Source organism: Monomorium pharaonis, chromosome 6 (assembly GCF_013373865.1).
Source record: "Monomorium pharaonis isolate MP-MQ-018 chromosome 6, ASM1337386v2, whole genome shotgun sequence".
In the NCBI taxonomy this organism is placed as follows: domain Eukaryota; kingdom Metazoa; phylum Arthropoda; class Insecta; order Hymenoptera; family Formicidae; genus Monomorium; species Monomorium pharaonis.
In genome coordinates, this window is record NC_050472.1 from 9,057,414 (window position 1) to 9,083,359 (window position 25,946).

General features: G+C 39.2%; 1 protein-coding gene and 1 long non-coding RNA gene across 2 annotated transcripts; one reads left to right on the forward strand and one right to left on the reverse strand.

Annotated features, from left to right (window-relative positions):
• Window positions 1-9,228: 9,228 nt before the first annotated feature.
• Window positions 9,229-10,111, forward strand: LOC118646223 (vegetative cell wall protein gp1-like). Its single transcript, XM_036288653.1, has one exon. The coding sequence runs from the start codon at window positions 9,242-9,244 to the stop codon at window positions 10,094-10,096; it is 855 nt and encodes a 284-aa protein (XP_036144546.1). The 5' UTR covers window positions 9,229-9,241; the 3' UTR covers window positions 10,097-10,111.
• A 4,920-nt stretch (window positions 10,112-15,031) lies between these two features.
• On the reverse strand, window positions 15,032-18,352 carry LOC118646278. The gene is made up of 3 exons (XR_004963817.1): window positions 17,915-18,352; window positions 16,918-17,114; window positions 15,032-15,504 (listed from the first exon to the last, which is right to left on the reverse strand). It is a non-coding gene; the product is annotated as an uncharacterized LOC118646278 (long non-coding RNA).
• Window positions 18,353-25,946: the final 7,594 nt, after the last annotated feature.

Genomic DNA, 25,946 nt, shown 5'->3' on the forward strand with positions numbered 1-25,946 from the left:
GATCCTGATATTTGTTTTGGTATAAATAATAATAATGCAGCAAATCATAAAGCTTGGTATATTGACTCTGGCGCAACCAGTCACATGACCAGTGATAAAAGTTTCTTTAAAAGCCTTCGCAGTTACAACAATGAAAATTTAAAATTAGCTAATGGTGATTATGTTGAGATTCACGGCATTGGTGAAGGAAATATAATTTGTCAAGATGATAAAGGAAAATGTACTAATATTACTGTCAAAGATGTACTTTTTGTTCCTAGTCTAAAAGAAAGTTTAATATCAGTAAAAAGACTAACAGAAAAACAAATCCAAGTCAATTTTAAAGAGGACAAATGTTATATGGTACACGCAAACACCGTTATTGCTGTGGCTGAATTAAATGGAAATTTATATAAATTAAAGAATGCTAATAAAGTTCTAGCTGTCACTAAAGGACACAATGAAGACTGTCAACATCAATGGCATCGGAAATTAGGTCACAGGGATGTTGAAGCAATAAAGGAAATGTCAAGTAAAGGAACTGTCGAAGGAATTCATATCAGAGATTGTGGAATCAAAGAAGTCTGCGAAACTTGTTTAAAAGGAAAGATGACCCGGGATACGTTTCCAAAGAAATCAACACATCAATCTAAAACGATTATGGATCTGGTTCATACAGATGTTTGCGGCCCTATGCAAACAATGACGCCAGGTAAGAAAAGGTATATACTGACAATGATTGATGATTACAGTCGCTACACGGTTATTTATTTGATGGCAAATAAATCTGAAGTTCCTGACAAAATTGAAGAATACATACAGTCAATGAAAACTAAGTTCAATATCGTACCAAAAGTAATCAGATCGGATAAAGGAAGGGAATATGTCAATCACCGACTCCAAGCATTATTCAAGAAGGAAGGCATTGAGGCACAATATACCGTTACTTACGCTCCTGAACAAAACGGTACGGCTGAACGGAAAAATCGATCCCTACTTGAAATGGCCAGATGTTTACTAATGGATGCTGGGTTGCCCAACAAATATTGGGGTGAGGCCATTAATACAGCGAATTATTTACAAAACCGTTTGGTTACTAAGGCAACTGGTACTACACCAATGCAAAGATGGAGCAATACTACTCCAAATCTAAAGAATATAGCCATATTTGGATCTAGAGTTTTTGCACACATCCCAAAGGAGATGAGAAGAAAGCTAGATGTTAAGGCAAGAGAATTAAAGTTTATGTGTTATGCCGAGGATGCAAAAGGTTATCGTCTACTAGATCCGACTACAGATAAAATAATAACTAGTAGAGATGTCAAGTTTTTAAATAAACATGATTGTACTCAGGAAGAAACTACGAAAGGCAATGACACAATTCAAGTTAATCAAAATGACACCAAAGTCGTTCTTCGAAACACAAATAAAGAAGAACCACACGTAATTGAAACGGAATCAGACTCAATTCAAGAAGAATCTGAGGCAACGGACCAATCCGATGACGATGAAGTAGAGGCTATAGGTCAAGAAACTCCTGACGTGCATATAAGAAGAGGTCCAGGTCGTCCCAAAATTATCAGAACAGGATCAAAAGGTCGACCGAGAAAGGAATATAATACTTCAAGATCTGCGGCGGCTCCAGAAGTTAGTATGTTTGCGGAAGTCTCAATAAGAAAAGCCATTTCAGGACCAGAAGAAAATGAATGGTATATTGCTATGGCGACTGAATTAAGATCTATCTTAAAGAATAATGTGTGGAAGTTGATCCATCGACCGGATAACAAGAATATTATTGGAAGCCGTATAATACTAACATATAAATATCAATCTGACGGATGTCTACAGAAACGAAAGGCAAGGATTGTGGCGCGTGGATTCAATCAGCGGCCAGGTGTAGATTTTGACAAAACCTTTGCCCCTGTCGCCAGACTGAGTTCGATTCGATTAGCAATGGCAATTGCAGCACATTACAAGATGCATATTCATCAGTGCGATATTACAACTGCATACTTAAATAGTACCATCAAGGAAGAAGTTTATATGGAGGTACCAGAATTCTTGGAAAGAACTCTAGAAAAGTTAATAAGTATTGAGAACCATAAAAGCAATATTAAACTTAAAGCTATCGAGATGCTGAAGCAATTAAGAACTGGAAACAAAGTATGTCATTTGCAAAAAGCTTTATATGGATTAAAGCAAGCTGGTCGTGAATGGCATGCAAGACTTAATTCGGAATTAACAAAGTATGGTACAACGGCATCAAACGGAGATTCCTGTATCTATTACAAAGGTCAAGGGGAAGACATCTTCTTAATAATAATATATGTAGATGACATAATAATAATTTCAGCAAATTTAAAAGAGATACAGAAGTTCAAACACTACCTAAACCAAGTATTTGACATCAAGGACTTAGGAGAAATTAAATACTGTCTTGGTATCGAATTCTCAAGAAAGGATGACAGCATAATCATGAGCCAGAAGAACTATATCAAGAATCTACTTGAAAGATTTAACATGACAGAAGCCAATCCTGTTAACACTCCAATGGAATCAAACCTAAAGTTAATTATACCAAACGAACGTCAAGAAGAAGAAGACAACATGCCATATAGAGAGTTAATCGGATGTCTGATGTACTTGGCTGTAACTACCCGTCCGGATATTGCTTATGCAATAAGCTTCCTAAGTCAGTTCAACAATGAATACGGACAAGAGCATTGGACAGCAGCAAAACGCATTTTGCGTTATCTTAAAGGGAGCAGTAATAGATCTCTTGTATACAAACCAAGTCAGGAGAATCTTAAAGGCTATGTAGATGCAGACTGGGGAAGCTGTATAAACGATAGACGTTCATATACAGGTTTTGTTTTCTTTTTCAGCCAAGCCCCCATATCGTGGGAATCTAGAAAACAAAGAACAGTTGCACTCTCATCCGCAGAAGCTGAGTATATGGGATTAACAGAGGCTACCAAAGAGGCAATCTACTTGAGGAAATTCCTACTCGAGCTTGGATTGAAGGAATTTTCGGATACAACGCTTTTCAACGATAGCGCAAGTGCCCAAAAGCTAGCAAGAAATCCTGTCATCATTTTGTGCGTGAGGCGTTAAAAGACAACTTAATTGATTTGAAATATTTATGTACGCAGAATATGATAGCAGACATTTTCACGAAGGCTCTGCCTGCGAGCAAGCACCTTAAATGTACTCAGTTCTTAGTTTCATCATTATAAAGTTTTTTTTAATTTTTAAGGGGAAGTGTTGGATATAATATAAAAATTCATATTTCGCGGTTAAGATGGCGATATATAAGTCACTAGCGTGACGCATTGATGTCTCGATTATATCGATCCTTTCTTCTTGTGCTTATGGCTAAAGCCACGCTTTGTATAACGTTTTTTTAAGTCGCTCGACTGAACTGATATTAATTCCAAGTATTTTTCTTTCTGTTTATTAAACAAGTAAAACGTGTATACAGCAAGACTGCCATTACTATAATATATATCAATAAAGGATATAATAAAGTTTAACTCTGTATTCAAGAAAACCAAAGTTTATTTTAACAATAAACTTTAGTTTCTATGTTGAAAAATGCATAAGAAAATATAAATCTTGACTTCGAAGATCGTATGCTACCTAGCCCTTTGTGATGATCCATGAACACTTGATGATCATGAATACATATTTGTTATAGATCAGTTCAATAGATGCGAGAAACATGAAACTTGTAGTTAACTAATATTTTTATAAATAAATATAAATTTACAGTTTTTTTTCTGATTTTTACATATGCAAAATAACATGTGGAATAACTTATAGAAATATGTTTTTGCTCTGTTCTTTTGATAAAGCTAAATTATACCTCAGACAAAACGCAATATTTTATAAACTTTTGTGGTCTTAGATTTGACAAATCATAAAGATTTATCATAAATATTATAAAAATATTTATGAAATATTTATAAATATTTACAAAATATTACTTATACAAATCTTTATCTTTTATTTACCATAAATATTATATAAAATATTTAATCTATATTTTAATATGTTGAATAAAGATTTTTTTCTTTGTATATATAAAATATGTGTAAAATATTTATATAATATTTTGAAAAAATAAATATTAATAAATATTAATAAATATTTATCATAAATATTATGTGCTGCCTGGGATGATTCTAAAATATTGATGATTCTGAAAGTATTAATTATATAAAATATTATATTAATTTTAATAATGTTGTTTATTAACCTGTAACGAGCCGTTCCTCCACTACCGCTTGAACGGAGGTAAGGCCGTTACCCCTACCTCGCTCGCTCCCTCCGCTCTTCTCTACTTCCCTCACCACCGAGTGGAGGGTATATAAGCCCTCCACTCGCGACAGAAGTCAGAGCTTCCCCGGCCTGCGAAGTGAGCAGACCGTTCCTCCTGGTGTACTGAGCCAGGCATCCTCGAGCGCATATTGAGCGCCGTCATCTAACCTAGCGATCCTACCCGGGCACGCAGTGAGTGCCTTCCTGGCCACGTATTGAGGGGCCGCACACCGCCACGCTCCGCACCCGAGCTCTCGGCCGCGCACTGAGCGGCCGCGCGTCGCTCCGTCCCGGGGACTCCGTGCTGAGGAGAAACCGGTGCCGCGATTGTCACCACGCGGGGTGACAACAGCAGCGCGATCGAACAGCTGATGCGCCGATCAGCTAAGACCGGGTAACGAAGCGCGCCGCCAACCGCACCGCTTACTCACCGCTGCGCCGCCAGCCAGGCTGGCCACCGCACACCGCCGCGCCGCTAGCGCCGGGCCTTAAGGCCACATCGCCGCACCGCACGTCGCACCGCCGCGACCAACCACAGCGCCGCGATTCGCCGCCATCGCCGACTACACGCCGACCGATCGGCACGCACACCGCACGGCCAATCAGGGCACCGCGCCACACCAGCGTCCGCCGCGACACTGTCGCCAGTACCACACACACACGAATCGCCTCGCACGACGAGAATACTTCCTTGTAAATAGTAGCGTAAGATATTGTATATAGTAGAATAAGGAATTATTAAATAAATATAACGTTATACCGAACACACCGTTTTCTCACTTATTCGAGCCCGCCGCCCGGACCCTGAATCCCGCGGCTATCCGTAGCCAATAGGCATACAAGATTCACGGTTACAAAATGGCGCCCGAACAGGGACTCGAATAAGTGAGGATACAAACCGCCGCAATGAGACCCGCCGCAATCAAAGTTAACATTGAGAAGTACGACGAAACCGCAGCCGAAGACACCAGCGAAGACGATCGCGAAACCGTCCTGGAGGAAACTCCCCGCGCACGGCGACGAAAGAAAATGTCGGACACAACGGACCTCCTCGACACCGTCCGCAAGTGGGGCATACAATTTGACGGCAAGGATGGGGTCGCCTTCCTGGAACGCCTAGAGGACTTCCGCATAAGCTACGAGCTAACGCACGCGCAACTACAGCGGTGTCTGCCATTATTGTTTAAAGACCAGGCATTGCTGTGGTACCGCAACAACCGGGACGACTGGCATGTATGGGACGACTTTGAACGAAGCTTCCGGCAGTACTTCGCACCCGCCAAGACAAGATTCGAACTCGAGGCCGAGATCGCCCGCCGCACGCAGGGCACAAACGAGACGGCACGGGAATTCGTGACCGCGCTGCAGACACTCATGCGCAGGTACGGGCGCATGCCACCGGAAGACAGACTCGAGCGGATATACCACAACCTACGGCCGGAGTATCACCTCTACATCCGGAGGACCGATTTTATCGACCTCTCGGGGATGCTACGACTCGCCGACGACTACGAGCGCGCCCGCCAGTACGAGCGAAGCTACCAGGCATCGGAAAAATCCAAGGACAAGGCGAAGGCCTCCGTCGCCGCCATCGCTCCCGCCTATGACCCTCGTGAGTGCTGCTGGGGCTGCGGCCAGCGCGGGCATACCCGCCGATATTGCAAACGGCCGCCGAAGCTGTTTTGCTCTCAGTGCGGCAAAGAAGGGGTGCTGACGCGCAACTGCCACGGCACACCGGGAAACGACAAGCAGGCCGAGGGAACAGAGGGGGGCCCCCGGTCTACCAGCACGGACGCCAGCACCTGAAGAGCCAACTACCGAGCATCAACCCCCGCAACACACCGACCGACCCACGACCGCAGGGGAGCATCGAGATCGCCGGCCGCCAGTACACCGCCTTACTAGACTGCGGGGCCGTCCTATCCTACCTGGCACCGGACACCGCCGAGCAGGTGCGATCACACGCTCGAGTACGATCGATCTCCGCCGCCGTACACTTGGCCGATGGCCGAACCGCCACGATCAAAGAAGAGCTGCACGCCCAGGTCCGAATAGGCCACTACCGTGGATGGCACACGTTCCATGTGCTGCCAGGCTTGACCTCCGCCGTCATAGCCGGGATAAATCTGCTCCGCAAGGCCGGTTTCCGATGGGACCTACCAGAGATCGCAGTACTGACACCGGACGACGAGCCGACCGCCGGACTCGCCCCGTGCACGCCCGCACAGCAGCAAGAGCTCGAAGCCCTCCTAGGGGAGTACCTACCGAAATTCGAGCGACTGCGCGGCACCACGCCGTTTACCCAACACCGCATACGGCTACGCGAGGGGCAGGAGCCGATCCGGCAAAGATACCGGACCTTCAATCCCGCTATGCAGAGCATTGTGGACAAGGAGATCGACGCGATGCTCAAGGAGGGGCACATCGAACCAACCAGCAGCCCGTGGAACTCCGGAGTCGTCCTAGCTAAGAAAAAGGATGGGAGATACCGCTTTTGCATAGACTTCCGGAAGGTCAACGAAGTAACCGAGAGAGACGCCTATCCGCTTCCGCCGGTTCAACACATACTCGACCAGCTCCGAGAGGCCCGGTTCCTGTCCACCATTGACCTGAAGAACGGGTACTGGCAGGTCTCACTCCAACCTACGAGCCGACCAATGACCGCTTTCGCCATCCCGGGCAGGGGACAGTTTCAATTCACCGTCATGCCGTTCGGATTGCATGCTGCTCCAGCCACCTTCCAGCGACTACTTGACCGCGTCATCGGGCCAGACATGGAGCCACGCGCCTTCGCTTACCTGGACGACATAGTAGTCCTAGGAAAGACGTTCGAAGAGCATTTGCGGAATCTACGAGAAGTACTGCAACGGCTACTAAGGGCCAACCTGAAGATCAACCCCGACAAGTGCCACTTCGCACGCACTAGCCTCAGATACCTGGGCCACGTCGTCGACCGAGAGGGGCTGAGAACCGACCCGGAAAAAGTAAAGGCGATAATGGACATCCCGCCACCCACCTCCCTGCCGGCCCTCCGAAGATTTCTGGGGATGACATCGTGGTACCGCCGCTTCATTCCGCAAATTGCCACGACCGCGGCACCGCTGAACGACCTGCTCAGGAAAGGCAAACGGTGGGAATGGTCGACCCCACAGCAACAGGCGTTCGAGAATATCAGGAACTGCCTGGCCACCGCCCCAGTGCTACAATGCCCGGACTTCTCGGTACCGTTCGTCCTGCAAACCGACGCCAGCGACGCAGGCCTGGGGACAGTCCTCACGCAAAACATCCAAGGAGAGGAACGAGTTATAGCCTACGCCAGCCGAGCCCTGCGAGCTGCCGAAAAGCACTACTCGGCTACCGAGAAGGAATGCCTCGCCGTCGTGTGGGGAATCGAGAAGATGCGGCCGTACCTGGAGGGCTACAAATTCACAGTGATCACCGACCATTTCTCGCTCAGATGGCTACGGTCCTTGGACAACCCGACCGGCCGCCTGGCTCGCTGGGCCGTAGCACTGCAGCAGCACGACTTCACCGTCGAGTACCGGAAAGGGGCCCTCAACCATGTGCCGGACGCGCTGTCACGCCAGCCCCTTGAGGAGGGGGAGGAAGAAGAGGAAGATACCGCCGGACAAGACCTGGCAGCCATCTTGCCCTGCAAATGGCACCAGCGGATACTACAGGCCGTACAAGAGGACCCGCGCAAATACCCGGACTACCAAGTGCAAGGCGACCGCTTATACCGGCACTTTCATGAACGCCACTCAACCGACGAGGACACCGAAACATCCGCCTGGAAGCTCTGTCTGCCGCTACCGCTGAGGGAAGAGGCACTGAAGGAATGCCACGACGCCGCTACCGCAGGACATCTAGGAATAACAAAGACCCTCGCTCGACTGGCGCAGAGATATTACTGGCCAGGGATGTTCCGGCAAGCCGCCAATTACGTGCGACGATGCACAAACTGCCGGGAACACAAGCCCGTACAACGACAAACAGCCGGGCTTCTACATCACGCCACCGTCGACGCCCCAAACGTGACCGTCGCCATCGACTTGATAGGGCCACTACCGAGGTCATCCGAGGGCCACACGTGGATACTGGTCTGCCAAGACGTGTTCACCAAGTGGATCACCACCAGGCCTTTACGACAAGCTACCGCTTCCGCCGTCACACGAGCTGTCGAACGAGACATCGTCCTCCAACATGGATGCCCAAGAAGGATCATTACAGATAATGGACGGCAATTCGAAAGCCGCGAGTTCCGCGACATGGTCGCCCAGGCCGGAATCGAACACCGGAAAACGCCGCCATACTCGCCCCAATGCAACCCCGTCGAGCGGGCTAACAGGACATTGAAGACGATGATCGCGCAGTTCATTGGCCAGGATCACCGCCAATGGGACCGGCACCTGCCACAGCTAACGTTCGCCGCCAATACAGCCATCCACGAGAGCACGGGGTACACGCCGGCAATGTTGACGTATGGACGGGAACTTACCGCGCCCGGCACGCTACGGGCGAAACACGAACAAACCCTGGGTGACGCACCGACCGACCGACCAACCGCGCGAGTTCGAAAAATTCGGCAAATGCGCGAACAATTTGAAATCGCCACCCGCCGACAAGAAGAAACCACGGCCAAGCAAGCACGATATTATAATCTGCGGAGGCGCAACTGGAGGCCGGACATCGGACAGCACGTCTACCGCCGAGAACACCCGCTGTCGAACGCCCAGGAACATTTTGCGGGCAAATTAGCGCCTCGCTACTCGGGACCGTATACCGTCGACAAACACATCTCTCCGGTCATCGTCCGCCTGCGGGATCAGCATGACAAGATCATCGGCACCGCACATGTTAAGGACCTGAAAGACGCCGAAACACCGCATGACCGGGAGGATATATAAGACGACGAGTCGCGGAGCAGAGGAAAACAGTCAGCATGGGGAAATGCAGGAGCACCCTCCGAGAGCGCCTCGCACGCGCCGTCGCAAGACCACCACGCATCCCAGTGAGTAAGCGGCCGTTCGAGGCAACGGCCCGCCCGTCGCAGCCGAAACAGCCGAACGGCCAGACGACCGACCAGCCATCCGCCACCGGCCAGGGAACACCCGCTCCGACGCCGCGAACAGCCCGACGGCCGCCAACCATCCGCCAACGGACCGTCCGCTCACGGCAGGAACGGCTGTACGACCCGGCTCCGGACAACGTGGCCGCCGCTCGCCAAGCCACGCTACTGGCGACCTTCGGCTCGACGCTCTCAGACCTCGACGACGACGACGACGACAACGGAGGCAACAAGGTGACCGCGGAACACGTGACGCCCGCACCGGCACCCATGCCGGACATCGCGTCCTTGACCATCACGGAGCCCAGCGCGGTCCCGCCGGAGGACACCCCGTCAGCACCACCGCCACCATCGGTGCTGCCGACACCGCCGCCAACGCCACGGCCCACACCACCGCCTACACCGCTGCCAGTGACGCCCATGCCGCCGCCGACGCAGCCAGCGCTCCTGCTGATGACGCCGGCACCGCCATCAACACCACCCGCTCCGCTACCGGCTCCGGGGTATTTTACCGGACCCCCGCCGCCGGAGAGTACCCCAGCAGCACCACCGCCGCCCGGACCGCCGGTCCCGCCAGCCGTCGCCATACCCGATGGGTCCTTCCCTGAGGACGCCCTCCGCACCGTGCCGTGGGACCGCATCCGCCCAGGACAAAGGTACCGTCACCACGTGCGCGGGCAAAAGATTGTCATCCGGCGCCGCCGCGACGGTTCATGGCTGTTAAAATAAAGACTTTGTATTGTATATAAGGACAGGGTCTGCCGAGGGGGAGGTGTAACGAGCCGTTCCTCCACTACCGCTTGAACGGAGGTAAGGCCGTTACCCCTACCTCGCTCGCTCCCTCCGCTCTTCTCTACTTCCCTCACCACCGAGTGGAGGGTATATAAGCCCTCCACTCGCGACAGAAGTCAGAGCTTCCCCGGCCTGCGAAGTGAGCAGACCGTTCCTCCTGGTGTACTGAGCCAGGCATCCTCGAGCGCATATTGAGCGCCGTCATCTAACCTAGCGATCCTACCCGGGCACGCAGTGAGTGCCTTCCTGGCCACGTATTGAGGGGCCGCACACCGCCACGCTCCGCACCCGAGCTCTCGGCCGCGCACTGAGCGGCCGCGCGTCGCTCCGTCCCGGGGACTCCGTGCTGAGGAGAAACCGGTGCCGCGATTGTCACCACGCGGGGTGACAACAGCAGCGCGATCGAACAGCTGATGCGCCGATCAGCTGAGACCGGGTAACGAAGCGCGCCGCCAACCGCACCGCTTACTCACCGCTGCGCCGCCAGCCAGGCTGGCCACCGCACACCGCCGCGCCGCTAGCGCCGGGCCTTAAGGCCACATCGCCGCACCGCACGTCGCACCGCCGCGACCAACCACAGCGCCGCGATTCGCCGCCATCGCCGACTACACGCCGACCGATCGGCACGCACACCGCACGGCCAATCAGGGCACCGCGCCACACCAGCGTCCGCCGCGACACTGTCGCCAGTACCACACACACACGAATCGCCTCGCACGACGAGAATACTTCCTTGTAAATAGTAGCGTAAGATATTGTATATAGTAGAATAAGGAATTATTAAATAAATATAACGTTATACCGAACACACCGTTTTCTCACTTATTCGAGCCCGCCGCCCGGACCCTGAATCCCGCGGCTATCCGTAGCCAATAGGCATACAAGATTCACGGTTACAAACCAATCTTTAAATAATGATTAATAGTTATAGGTAGCAAGGTGTCGTCCACTAGACCTCAATAATTTGTCATTTGAGGTCAAATCGTCAATTATTACAAAGAATTATAGTTAACGTCAGTAATTAGTCACTAATAAAGTCTTATTAATACGTCGTAAAATGATCAATTAACTGACGTTATTAATTAGTCAAGAATGTGACGTCGGAAATACGTTGTAGGATGGATAAATGACTGACGTAATTAATAGGTCAAAAAATGACGTTACTATTACGTCTTAATTTGGTAACATGACGTCTGCGACCTTAAATGACGAATTATTGACGTCGTATTAACGTCACCTTGCTACCTGGGTATAGTCAAAATTGGAATTGTTATATTATTGCCATAAATATATAATTATAATGAATAATACATATATATTTTATGTTAAAAGTAAATTAATTGCGCTGTGCGTTTGGAACTCTATACACTGTTGTTCTTGTTAGGTTGATACATTTTTAATTATTATATGTCTCATGCTACATAAAATATGTTACGAATTTTATTATCTCAACAATATTTTATGAAAACAATACTAGTTGTAATCAACAATAAATCCTGTGGTTTATTACATTTGAAGTTTTATTATGCGTATTAATTATACGATTTTCTCATAATTCTTTAATATTATAATTTCTATCAATTTATTTCTATCGACTTTTTTTATTTTTTAACACAAAGTATAACATGTTAACATAAGCGTTTAATTAACACTCAGCATTTCTTGTATCATGTTTAATTTTAAAGAATTGGATTGTTATCATTAAAATTTGAAACTTAATAAAATATACATTATTTTAAAGTTACGATAAAAGCTTGCTGAGGAGCCCTTGCTTCTCTTTTAACCTTTTCTAGTTGCGACTGTATCACATAGCTCTTCCTGCCTTATACCTTTACACTTGTTAGTTAATTAATGAGCGATGGAAACAACACATATTATTGCTAATGTAACAAAAATTAAATAACGAATTAAGGCCTGGTTGCACAGATATTATTTTAATTTTAAGTGAGGCTTAAGTATGTGTTTGTCTTAATTTATTTGAAAAGAAAAATAAAGATAGGCATGTTTAAGGGGACATATATTTTTCATAAATTGCATTTTTTATGAATTGTTTTCAGAGCCAACAGATAACCTATAAAAATGGGACTTTTTGCACAGTAAAATGTATCTTATGTTGTTCTCATACAAATTTTATTACAATAATTTTGTTGCAAAATCGCCTCTCTTTACCGTTATGTAGACAGCCGTGCGTGATTCCGTGGTTATAATGATTTATCCTTCTCTTCAACTAAAATACAAAAACTAAACAGCATCTTAAAGAAGACTTGTCATTGCCGTATCCGATTTTTAAAATCAGAATTTTAAACAAAATGACGGTCCTTTAAAATTAAAGTGCTGATTTTTGGTAAAAAGATTTATTTTTATTTGTTCAAAAAAAATTAAAAGAATTTACATTTAAAAAATGGATACGATAACTACAAAAAAATGTACTATTCGTCAAGATGCCGTTTGGTTTTTGTATTTCATTTAAACAAGGAAGGAGAAATCATTGTAATCGCGGAATCATGCACAACTGTCTACATGACGGTAAAGGGAGGAGGGGGATTTTTCAACAAAATCATTGTAGCAACATTTGTATGAAAACTACAAAAGATGTACTTCATTGTGCAAAAAATTCCATTTTTGCAGTTTGTCTCTTGGCTCTAAAAAAATTCATGAATAATAAAATTCATGAAAGGTATGTGCTTCCTTAAAGTTAAATAATTGTATAAGTAATGCTATAAGAAAAAGTCATGTAATATTTTTAATATTATAAGAAATAATACGTAGAAACTTATTACTATTGCGTAACCATATAAAATATGTCTGTAATTCAATTTTAGTGGAAATTAGAATAAATTTCCATTGGAAATTCTTCCATTTAAAGAATCTTTATAAACACACATGTCGAAAAATTTATCAATTTTATCGCACTAATTAGATATTTTTTTCACTATCAAAGTATTTAGTATGATAAAAATGAAACAAACGTTTAAAAAACAACAGTTATTCACGTAACTTTTTAAACAAATTCCGATGAAGTAATCAATAAATGTGTAATACACAAAGCGTGCACTATGTATGAAAATGTCGTTTACATGTTTTCAAATAATTTAACTGGAATTGATCACAGGGCCAAAAAGAAAATAAAGATGTCATTAGTGGAATTGTTCAACAGATAAAATTTGTATAAAATGTAAATTATACACACATAATTAATATTCATATTAAATTGACTTAAAAAAAACTGCGCCGCTTCTATGGAAAAAATTTTGAAGAAAACGTAAATAACATTTTTGTTGTGGCTTTGTGCGAAAAATAAATAAAAGGATTCATTGTAACTTGTTCTAGCCTGTAGCTAAACTAATAAAGTTAACAAAAAATAACTATTAAAAATAAGACTAGAGTGTAAAAAACTACAATTGATATAAAACCTTGAAAAAATCAATTTTGCAACAAATTTTTATAAACAAATTATTGTAAATTGACTGTACAAACTAATTATGCTAATCGGAAAAAATAACGAAAAAAATATTATAATATGTGTATAACATTTTTTGTGTCGTTCTTTGATGATTATGCTAAAAATAAATGTGTTTATAACAATTTGTTACAAAATTTTTAAAGCTTAAAAAATCCACACAATAACAAAATTATTACCAAATTATTTAATTTATTTTAATTAATTTTAAAAAATAACATATTAATGATGTACAGGGTGAGTTTTAATGGATGTCCTGGCCTTTTACCATCAGAAATTTACCGACGATAACTTACCGACTGTATCTCTAAAGATTCGGACGGCCCATAGGTGGCAGCTCTGTGGGTCGGCGTGTAGGGATAAGTATGAATGTTATCACGCACGTGGCGTAATTAAATTAGGATCGTGTGAGGGATCGTCGCACGGAAGTCCCTACGACTTCCGTGTGTTACCGGGATAACTAACAGGACACTGGAGTCAAACAGTAACAACCTTTATTGGAACGGAGGAAAGATATTACAGAGCACGCCGGTAAGGCGTGTAGCGGAGCGCGAGACCAATGGCGGACTAATTTCCCGCCGGAAGAAGAAGGACCCACAGCGCCACGTAGGCGCGGGTCATGCGATACATAGATGCGCATGGCTAGTCGCCACAGGCGGTAAGTTAAGAAGTATTTTAATATTTTATATTAGAAAAAACTAATATCTACTCATATTTTTGCCAATAATGTAAAACATTAACATGCCCAAGTTGTCGTCCTGTTAAAAAAACAATAAATGGGAGAAAAAAATGTATCTGTACAAGAATATCTAGCTGCAGGCTTAATAGATCGAAGTTGTGCTTTGCTTTCTCGTTTCTTCTGCCGTTAGCCTTGCAAAAACCTTATAATGTGGCTTTCTTCTTAGTCATCGCACTTTCCAAAAATTATAATCATGTCGTATAGTTCTTTTAAAACGCTGGGGATAAAAATTGAAAATCAACAGGTTCGCAGTCTCTGCAATCAATCAGGAGAACAGTTGGAAAGACTGCAAACTTGACGATTCTCAATTGTTTTTCCTAACATTTTCTTTGCTCATGTTATATCGTGTGTTTCGTGTAAGAGAACATACATCGAAATGACGGAAAATTATACAAATAAAGAATTGTATGATATGATCACAGTTTTCGAAAAATGCGATAAACAATCGCGAAAAGCTGCAAGACTTTATGCTCGCAAATATCCTGATCGGAGAAAGCCATATCATAAGTTTTTTGCGAGACTGGCAGCAAGATTACAAAGCAAAGCACAACTGCGACCTATTAAGCCTGCAGGTAGATATTTATTTATAAAATTTTTTGACAATTAATATAATGTTAATTATTTTCTTTTTTCTCTTTTTTTGTTTTTTTTTATTTGCCCTTCTTTATTTTTCTTTTTTTTTTAATTTTTTTGTACAGGACGACTACGGCCCATTGATACCGCGCCTATACAAGAAATGGCTCTTAACGAACCAACTATTGGTACACGAACTATAGCGCAGGTACATGGAGTTAGCCAGACAATGGTATGTAAGGCTCTAAAATCGGATCACTTTCATCCCTATAAACTTTATAGTATAAAGCAATCTGGACTCAAGAACTGCATATTATTGATGAGACGCGCAGATTGAGATATTGTCGGTGGTTTCTTAATAAAATAGAAGAAAATTATTATTTTTCCAAATACATTTTATTTTCGGATGAATGTATTTTTCATAATAATGGCAACGTCAACCGCCACAATATGCATTACTGGGCCACCGAGAATCCTCACTGGATGCCGCAAGCGCACAGCCAAGTCAAGTGGTCAGTGAATGTTTGGGCGGGTATTCTCGGGGACCACATCATTGGGCCATATTTTATTGCACTGTAAAAAAAATCTGTATTAAAAATAATATAAAAGTGTAGGAAGTTTTTATGCAGATACCGTATTTGAAATTTCAAATACGAAGTTGAAAATTAAAAAGTGGTATTTCGAAAATAAAAGTATTGAACAGTAATATTACTGTGTTCTTCTGTTTGAAAATTTATATACCTGAAAAAGAATTTTGATCTTTAAGCATATTTAAATTAAGAAACAAATTTTTTAATTTTCATAAACATTGATCTGAAAATTATCTCAAGACTACATGAATTTCAAGTACACAAGTGTTGTAAGTTTACTATGTTGGAATATTATTATTAATATACATAGTGCTTATTATGGAACATTATGGCATTAAATTGTATGGTCTTGATTCTGAGAATTCCGAGACCTGTCTTTTAATTTAAATACTTAAAGATTAAAATTCCTTTACAAGTATCTGATTTTTCAAACAAATGCGCATAGTAATATTACTACTCGTTACTTTTGTTTTTGAAATACCACTCCTTTAATTTTCAATTTTGTATTTGAAATTTCATATACGGTATCTGCATAAAAACTTCCTACACTTTTATATTATTTTTAATACAATTTTTTTTAATATTTAATATTTTTAAGACTCCTGGGTAGTCGCTATATATAGAGCTGTCCTAGTGACGTCAGAAGCAAGAAATAGCGAGAAATTGTTAACACCCTATTTTATCTTACGTGCCATTTACAAATAAAAATATATTTGGATAAAACTCATTGTAGATCGGTTCAGAACACTTCTAAAATATGCCAAAAACAAAATTGATTTTTGGCATAATTTAGAAATGTTCTGAACCGATCTACAGTGAGTTTTTATCCAAATACATTTTTATTTGAAAATAGCACGTAAGATAAAATAAGGTGTCATTTCTCGCCATTTCTCGCTTTTGACGCCATTAAACAAAGACAATTCTAGTGACTACCTAGGAGCCTTAACAATATATTATTACATTTAATAAATATTACATTCATTATTTTTTGATTATAAAAATTAACAAAAACATTGAATCTTTGAGTATACTGAATTTATTTTGCACGCACTTTTACATTAGAAACATTAAAAATTTATATAATTATCATATAAAAAAATAATCGCCTATCGTTTAACAATTATCAGATATAATATTTATATATATATATATATATATATATATATATATATAAAGAGACTATTTTAAATTTGCTTGCCTATCCATTCGACCTCTTCTGAATCTTTTTATAAACAGAAAGTGTCAATTCAATAAAAAATAAACTCCGCGTAATTATTTGCACATAATATATTATTATAGGCAGCCTTTTATTTTTTCAGACTTATATTGTATACTAAATTTTTTAAATATTTACTTATATTTAGTAATAACTATAAAATAATAAATTATTTGGTACATTTTTTGGCGTTTGGTAATAATACTGATCGCTTTAATACAATTCTAAATCGTTATACAACGACAGTCGACTTTAGAAATCGTCTTTTAAAGCCTCCAAGCATTAGCTAGCTTCATCACGGAACCATCATAAGACAGTGACTTTTTTTTTTGTCCTTTCGCTTATATCCAGTTTGGAAATTTATTTGAAGTAATACTCTGAAAACATAAAAAATAAGACTTTAAAAAAAGACGTTTAAAAGACGTCCAGCACAAAAGAGTTTTTCTTACTCTATTTCATGTCATCGAAATATATACCTAATAGCTATTGTATATAAGTTTATTACAATACTATGTACTAGCAAGTTCGGTACAACAAGCTTTGTGAGCACGCGAGTTATACGTGCAAAAACCGAGAAAAATTACATTTAGAAATTATACACATTTTAGAAGGATGTTTTATCGCCAGTATGAAATATAAATGTACCCAAATAGCAATCACAATTTAAGGTTTATAATTTTTTTCTCACCGCAGGGAGTTTGTGTCAATTGATACAAGAAATCAGAAAAATTCAGCGATAACCTCTTGTACATAGTGACAAAATTGCAATCTAGACGGAATTTTATGAGTTTTGTTTCATCACGGGGTATTTATATTTCATACCAGCGATAAAACATTTTTTTTAGAAAAATATTTCATTCGTGCATTGAAATATTTGTCTTAAGGGACTATGGTGTTGGTAAAAATCCTACGTGTTCCAGCATTTGTTATTAACGAAATATCTCAAAATAGAAATTAATGCGAAAATATAGTAAATAATCGTCTAAGAGGCACTTGTAGATAACAGAAGGATTAATATTTACAAAAAAACGATCGTGCGTTGGTGTTAATTTAAATAAGCTAGCACGTGAAACGTAACATCGCCAGCAAGGTTACGTTCCACGTGCTAGCTTATTTATATTAACACAAAGAAATGTGATCGGTTTTCAATATTCCAAATAAATTATTAGTTACTTACCAATTTTTATTCCTCGTAGTTAAATCGATTTATTCACTGTGCACTGTAACACTGCTTTGGCGAATCGAGAGTTAATGGCTGATTCGCCGGCACACTCTAGAGCGCAGTTATACGTATTCGTCTGGTTTTCTTTGTTCGGCTATCGCAAAATCTCACTTCTTAACTTGCTGTCCCTCAGGAGATGACCACGATTTCAATGATTGAGGAAGGCACAATTATGGGAGCTGATTGCGTCTCGTCAAATCTGGGCCTCTGCAGTCTGCATGGCACGTGTGGAGAAGTGCCGTGTATGCACGCGTTCGCGTGCTCTGCGCATGTGCATAGCTGAACACAAGGCTTTTCCCATGCGCATGCATGACAAGCAGGGTGCATAGGCCCATCAAGTCTCATCAAAGTTGGCATCATCTTTGGTCTCAAAATATACAAATCTCAAAGTATGTCACATCTGCGCTTTTCACGTGGCGTCATTGTATAAAATATATTGAGCATTAAGATCTGCTATGACCGTCGTTGGCACTTTCTCGTTTTTTATTTATTTATTATATTTAGGGTATATGATCCAAATTTTGCGCATTGTCTATACAAATTTTATACTACGTAAGTATAACGATTCATATATAATAATGAATTTTACCATGAAATATATATGAATTCTTGATTTCATTCGCGCTTTGCAATTTTAAAAGACAATAGTTGTAAAGAAAGATTACGCATATCATAATATTCAATTTCAAGTGTATCGTATTTTTCAGTTCGCCGCAATTAAAATCCAAAGTCGTATTGTATTTTCAATGTTTTGTTTGCAACAAATAAATTCATATACAAATGTTCTCATTTTCAATCGAAAATATGTATTATTACTTTGCGTATTCCAAAAAATCTTAAACGGGTTTTTAATATTCAATGATGTGTGTATTAAATTTCATATTAGTGATTAAAATTGATGATCGTGTAGGAATTTAGCTATATAAGTGCAAGAATTTGTATTTCAGATACCCAGTTTGTAAAATTCATTTACCGTGGTATCGTAAATGTATTGTAAATTTCATATCTTTTTTAACAGTGTGATGGCAAGGTCAATGGCAATTTTTACCGAAATTTTCTTAGGAACGAGCTTGTCACTTTGTTAGATGAGGTGCCACTGGTATCACGTGTTAACATGTGGTTCCAGCAGGACGGCCGTCCTGCACACACCGCCAAAGAGACAAGATTATTGTTAAACGAGAAATTCAGTAGGCATTGGATACGTCTTTACGGTCCCCAAAAATGGCCAACGCGTTCACCAGATCTCACACCACTTGACTTTTTTTGTGGGGTCATCTTAAACAACAGGTATATGCAACGCGACCTACTAGCGTTGAAAATCTGAAGGATAAAATTGTACGAGCTTGCCGTGCAATAACTCCACAGATGTTGTGCCGGGTACGTAATGCAATCTTGGATAGGGCTCTACTTTGTGAAAGGATGGAAGGAGGTCACTTCGAACACATATTGAAGTGAAAACATGATAAGTTGTCATAATAAGCACGGTTACACATTGATGAAAATTTTTCATCTGCGTGCATTCTTACTTAATATGACTTCAACATATCTGTTTTGAGACTTACATATTGAATAGGTCGTTAACTTCGACGATATTTTTTTAATTTTCGTAAAAAAATGTGGTAAAATATGGCTACAAGTGAAGGTCCACTTTAAAAAACCTAACGCGCCTTTAGTGGAACCTCAAGAGTGGTGAAAGACCACTATTATTTTAATTTTAAATTTGTTATAATTAGCATTTGTAACATTGACATAATGTATTTTACAATTTTACAATTAAATTTTATAATAAATGTACACAAATTTATTCTTGGGCATGTTAATGTTTTACATTATTGGCAAAAATGTGACTAGATATTAGTTTTTTCTAATATAAAATATTGAAATACTTCTTAACTTACCGCTGACCCACAGAGCTGCCACCTATGGGTGGGTCCAAATCTTTAGAGATACAGACGGTAAGTTATTGTCGGTAAATTTCTGATGGTAAAAGGCCGGGACATCCATTAAAACTCACCCTGTATATAAAAAATATTAAATATAATAATTTGTTAATATTCTAAATTTTCTAAGTAAAGAAGGTGTCGACCTCAAAAACATAATATATATATTTGCATTACGCGAGCGAGCAAGACAGTAAGGGGGGCGAGCGAGATGAGAATAACAACGTGCAAGAAAGCTCAATCCGATTCTTGGGCTTCAGCATGCTGTTATTCTCATCTCGCTCACTTCTATTACTATCTCATTCGTTCTTAATGATCTCTCGCTCGCTCCTTTTACTGTTTCGCTCGTTCTTATTGAATGTCTCGTTCGCTCTTGTATTTTCTCGCTCGCACACATACGAAAAATCAATAACTCTGTTACCGTCATTTCGTCCACATAGCACGGAACACAACCAGGTAGCACGGACGCACACCAAACGAACGATTTTATTGACAGGGTCGAAAAGTGGATGTGGTACGTAGTTCTACATCCACGTTTGGCGCTGATGCTACATCCACATTTCAGTCGCACGAAAAAGGCCGCGGTGGCCGCTCTCAGGCTTCTCTCTGGCACTACGCAGCACTACCGCTGTTCGCGGAGACGCTGGATAGCGCTATCAAAATTATGATGACGTCACTGTCCGTAGCGTTTGACGTCATAAACGCGCGCTATCCATGCTACTGCTTCAGAGGTAGTGCATGGATAGCGTTTGGCTCAATCCCCACCATTGTCTGTTTAAACATTACGTGCTATCTCTCTTTTAAGGTTAGAGAAAATTTATGCGTGATCTTGAAAGAAGAAAATAAGAAATTGTTTATATGTCCTAATGAAAATATTTAATTAAAAATCTCTCTTCATTGAGAGAGAGAGAGAGAGAGAAAGAGAGAGAGAGAGAGAGAGAGAGAGAGAGAGAGAGAGAGAGAGAGATCTGTTTCATTAAAATTTATTAAATTTATTAAAATATATTAAAATTCCTTAATATATACTCATTTAAATTTGTTAAAATTTCTTAAAATTCATAAAATTTATTTTATTACATTGTTATTTATTATATAAATAAATTTTGTAAATTTTAATAAATGTTAAATATTAATTTTTAATAAATTTTAATGCATTTTAATAAATCTTAGTAAATAATAAAAAGGGATCAAATAAAAAAGTTTCTGTGAAATATTTCATTAATATATTTCTATCAAGATGATCAAGACTGGATCTTTGAGTTTAATATTATTTTTCATCAAAATATGTATATAATAATATATACTATTTTTATTCATTACACTGCATGTATTGTTTGTCTTAAAATGCAATCCTTTTTTGTACCAATTGCAAATATGTAAACGACTTAAGTATCATTATTATCAATTAAATTAATAACGTAATCATATATTATTTTAAAATTTTAGTTTAAATAATTAATGCAATTCAAGAGCGACAGTATACGACATAGTGCAAAAGAACATAAATTTACATAAAAAAATTATATTAGGCATAAGCTTTAAACATATAATATTATGTAAATTAAATATAAATTAATAATTAATTAATTTGATTTTGAATTTAGATAGAAAAATGGAACAAAATAAAAATTTATAGGAAATTGTTTAAATTATTTTATTTTATTACATATAAAATAATTTTAATTAAAAAGTAATATATAGGACTTATTATAATTATTATTTAATTTATTTAAAAATTAAAAAATTTATTTAATAAGATCGTAAATAACTTTAATAATTTTTATTTTGTGAACTTCAATAATTTCAATTTCCATTGAAAAATTTAATTGTTTAATAATCATTTTATAATTATTAAAATATTGAATATAAAATAAATGTAAACAAATAAGTATCATATATATATATATATATATATATATATATATATAAAGAAAAATAATAATAAATATACTAAGTAACATTGTTAACATAAATAATTATTAATATATATATAAACATTTTGTTAATATTGCTGGCAGTGGCTAATCAACTGCCCAACAGTGTTTGCTACGCTATAGCTGTTCACAGAACTCGCTATCATTACCGCGCTATTGGCTCCACGAACAGTTCAGATAGCGTTAGCGTTTGTAGTGTTAATAGTGTCTCCCCGAACGCACCCGAAGTGAAGAAAGTCACAACGCACTTAACAACGAGATAGCGAGACAGCCAATCAGCATCTCGGAAAAGCGGCAACAATAAATTCGATTTGATTTAACATCTCCTTTTTTAGATAGGATTAGAACATGCGCGCGCTTCGCGCGCGCCAAATGTTATTTTTTTATTTGTTATTACACCCTGCATAAAATTACTATTGCATATAACTTATACACAACTCGTTTATTTCTTAAACATTTTGGCCTTTGAAAAAAGGTTACATAGCTTAATTACATAATAATATAGGACTCTTAATGACTATTTACGCTTTTCTTTGTCATTTCTCGTCTTTAATACATTTTTCATCCATTTTGTACCTATACCTACCTCTGATAACATTTTCCTAACAGAGAAATTTTGTCTTCGCAATTCTGTAAATTCTTCTAATATTAGTTCTAAAGTCTCTACTTTTAAATTGTATAGCCTATACTTTTTCCTTTTTCCAATATCTATTCCCTAATGCCTCGTTTCCGCACTTAAATCTCGCTATCATTGACCAATTCCCTACTCTTATTTTACCCCACTAAAATATACAAAGGCTTCTCATCTATTTTTATTTCTTTATACACTCTATTATATTTTGCCCATATTATTTTTTCATATCTTTCTTGTTTTTGTTTATCTCTGTTTATCTTTCTAAAACCCTTCCAGTGAGAAATAACCACCAAATCGACATCAATTTGATTTGATCAATGCAATTTATATTAATTCTCCCTTAATTTGATATCAATTTGATGGGTTATTTTTCACTAAATTATGTGTATATACATAAAGTTTTTTCATAGAATTCCTGATAAGTTTCAGAAATAGTTCCGTTGATTTATTTAAAAAAAATTGATATTTGAAAATATGAGGTGCTATTTTCCCCTGGCACCTCATTAATAAAAATTGAACGTTTTAACAGCAGTTATACTTGCACCCGTAATAGTTCTAGAGTTTTTGATAGATTTTAACAATAGTTCTGTATTCTACATTAAATATATTTAAACAATTTTTTAATTATACGGCTGGCACCGCACTAAAAATGTAAACTACCATTTTATAGCGAGTTCCAGACGATTACATAGCATTTTTCAATAGTTCAGCAATAGTTCCAAAGCTTTTTGCAGGTTTCGTCGACAATTCCGGTCTTTAAGCATGTTTAAACAATTTTTTTATTAGACGGCTGGCACCGCACTACAAGAGTAAACTACTATTTTATAGCAAATTCCAGACGAGTACATAGCATTTTTCAATAGTTCTGCAATAGTTCTAAAGCTTTTTGTAGATTTTGTCGACAGTTCCGGTCTTTAAACATTTTTTAACAATTTTTTATTTGATCCTGTCTCGCACTATCAGATATGAATACTACGCTATGGTATTTAAACTTCAGCCAATTTTATGGTATCTGATAGGTATGTGTTAGTAATGTAATTGACATTTTTTTAATTTTAGAGTTGGGTTAGTTAATCTAATTTTTAACTAAGTTAATGAAATTTAATTGATTATGAAATGAATTCTATTATGTTAAAAGTTACGTAAATAAATACTAATTCTATTAAATTTACATTAAGATTAATTTGTTTCTAGTTAAAGTAAAAGTTAATTTTGAGAAACTTTTTTATATTAAATTAAAAAGTCATATGATTTGTTTAAGTTAAATTACCAACATAATTACAATATTATTCGTTAAATATATTTAATTTTAATATAATATTTTATTTGTAAATCAACTTACAATGTCGCTCTATTGTTAACCAGTAATTCATGACATGTATAAATACTTATCGTAAGAGGTTTAGAAAGAGGTTACTTATAAATACCATTGTTTGTCAAACTATCTGTCGATAAAACCTACAAAAAGCTTTGAAACTATTGCAGAAATATATTGGAGAATGCTGTGTGGTTGTCTGGAACTCGCTATAAAATTGTAGTTTACTCTTGTAGTGCGGTGCCAGCCGTCTAATAAAAAAATTCTTTAAAAATGCTTAAAGATCGGAACTGTCGACGAAACCTACAAAGAACTTTGTCACTATTGCAGAACTATTAAAATATGCTATGTACTTGTCTGGAACTCGCTATAAAATTTTAGTTTACTCCTGCAGTGCGGTGCCAATCGTCTAATAAACAAATCGCCTAAAAATGCTAAAAACCGGAACTGTCGACGAAACCTGCATAAAGATTTGGAACTATTGCAGTAGGGTAATAGGGCCGGTTCTGAGCCATGGGGCAATGCGCGGGGAGCGGGGCGGGGGGGGGTATTTGGTGGTGCGGGGGTGACAACGTCACGCGAGGCGGGGACGCTTATCGGATGGAATTTACTAATTTTTAATGATATGGTAGTTTTTAAGTGAAGGGTACCATTAGGTACATTAACTTATCGCATAACAAAGGTGAATAAAAAAAGAGTGCAATTATCTGTTCAAAACTTATATTAGACATTATTAGACACGTGTTTTTAAAAATGTTATAACAAAGGTTTGTTAAGAAAAGTATGCGATTATCTGTTAAAAAACCTATAAATGTAAAAGCTAAGTTTTCTTCTGTGATGATAATGCGCTATCGATATTTGTCATGCTCTCTTTTCAAAAATGTTGACAAGAGAGGGGATTTTTGTAGTAATAAAAAGAAGCTCTTGTGCATATTGTTTCATTAGTCGCTCTATGAATACAGAGTTCAGAATATAGAGTTTCCACATATTATAAAGAAAATGTACGCTAGTGAAATGAACACCAAACGTGCAAATTATTATTCACCAGTTCAACATGAGGATGATGAAACTCCAGCAAAGATAAAATGCGAGAGGTAAGTATGTGTACTTTTACAGGTTTTTTAAATTTTATATGTATTTAACTTTTATTGTATTTTTATAGCGTTCCAAAGTCACAATCGCGTTATGCAGTTCGAATCCTGGGACGTAAATACGCTTTGACTGCAACATCATATAAATATTTAGAGATTGGCATCAACGTAGGATCTATACCTACTGTGGAAATAATTCTCGGCGACAATCGTGGCAATCAATTTTTAATACATATTGAAACCTGGAGAGAGCTGATGGGAAAACGTGTTGATATCCAACGACTTCTGTATGAAAATGAAGCGTTCTCTCCGCTACAGATTCGAGATCTGATGATGGAATTTTGTAAGATAAATAATTCAAAAATTGTAAAACTTACATCGTCTACTACCATCTGCATGTATTTAACATTTGTTACAATGAACATGTTATTTAGTTATGAACATTGCATCGATCATATGTATGCATGGTTGTCTGAAAATACTCAGCTTGTTAGTTCAAAATTCAAAAAATTTGTAAATATTCTTTGTGAAAAGAATATTACCGACGTGACCTATGCGGTAAAAGCAATACAAAAAAGCGATGACTACGACTGTGAGTCACTCATTGATTGCGAGCTATTAGCATGTGGCGTGAAAAATATTATGTATGAAGCTATGAACTGACAAATGTTATTCTAAAAAATATTATGTATGAAAATAAATTTGTTTTATATAATACATGAAATGTAATATACATGAAGAATAATACTCAAAGTTTATACTTTTGTTACTTTTCCCATCCTTTCTTTGAAAATATTATCTCCGACGGTTGGATCCGTATTTTTTTCTTTACAGTGTAGGTCATCTTATAGATGTACCATAGATTTTTTGTTTGTATAAGAAGAATTATTACGCTACATAATGTAAATATTTAAAGGGTAAAGAAATGGGAGAAAACACATATGCACATTTAAAACAAATAAATATTTATTTCAATACTAAACATTGTACAATTTTATTTGACGTTGAGACCACCAATTGAATATTTTTAATACATTTTGCAGCGCGCAATGCTTTATGATTGTTACATCGTG

Excerpts from the sequence above, each read along its gene's own strand:
- LOC118646223 (XM_036288653.1), top strand. The coding sequence starts at position 9,242 with ATGGGGAAATGCAGGAGCACCCTCCGAGAGCGCCTCGCACGCGCCGTC.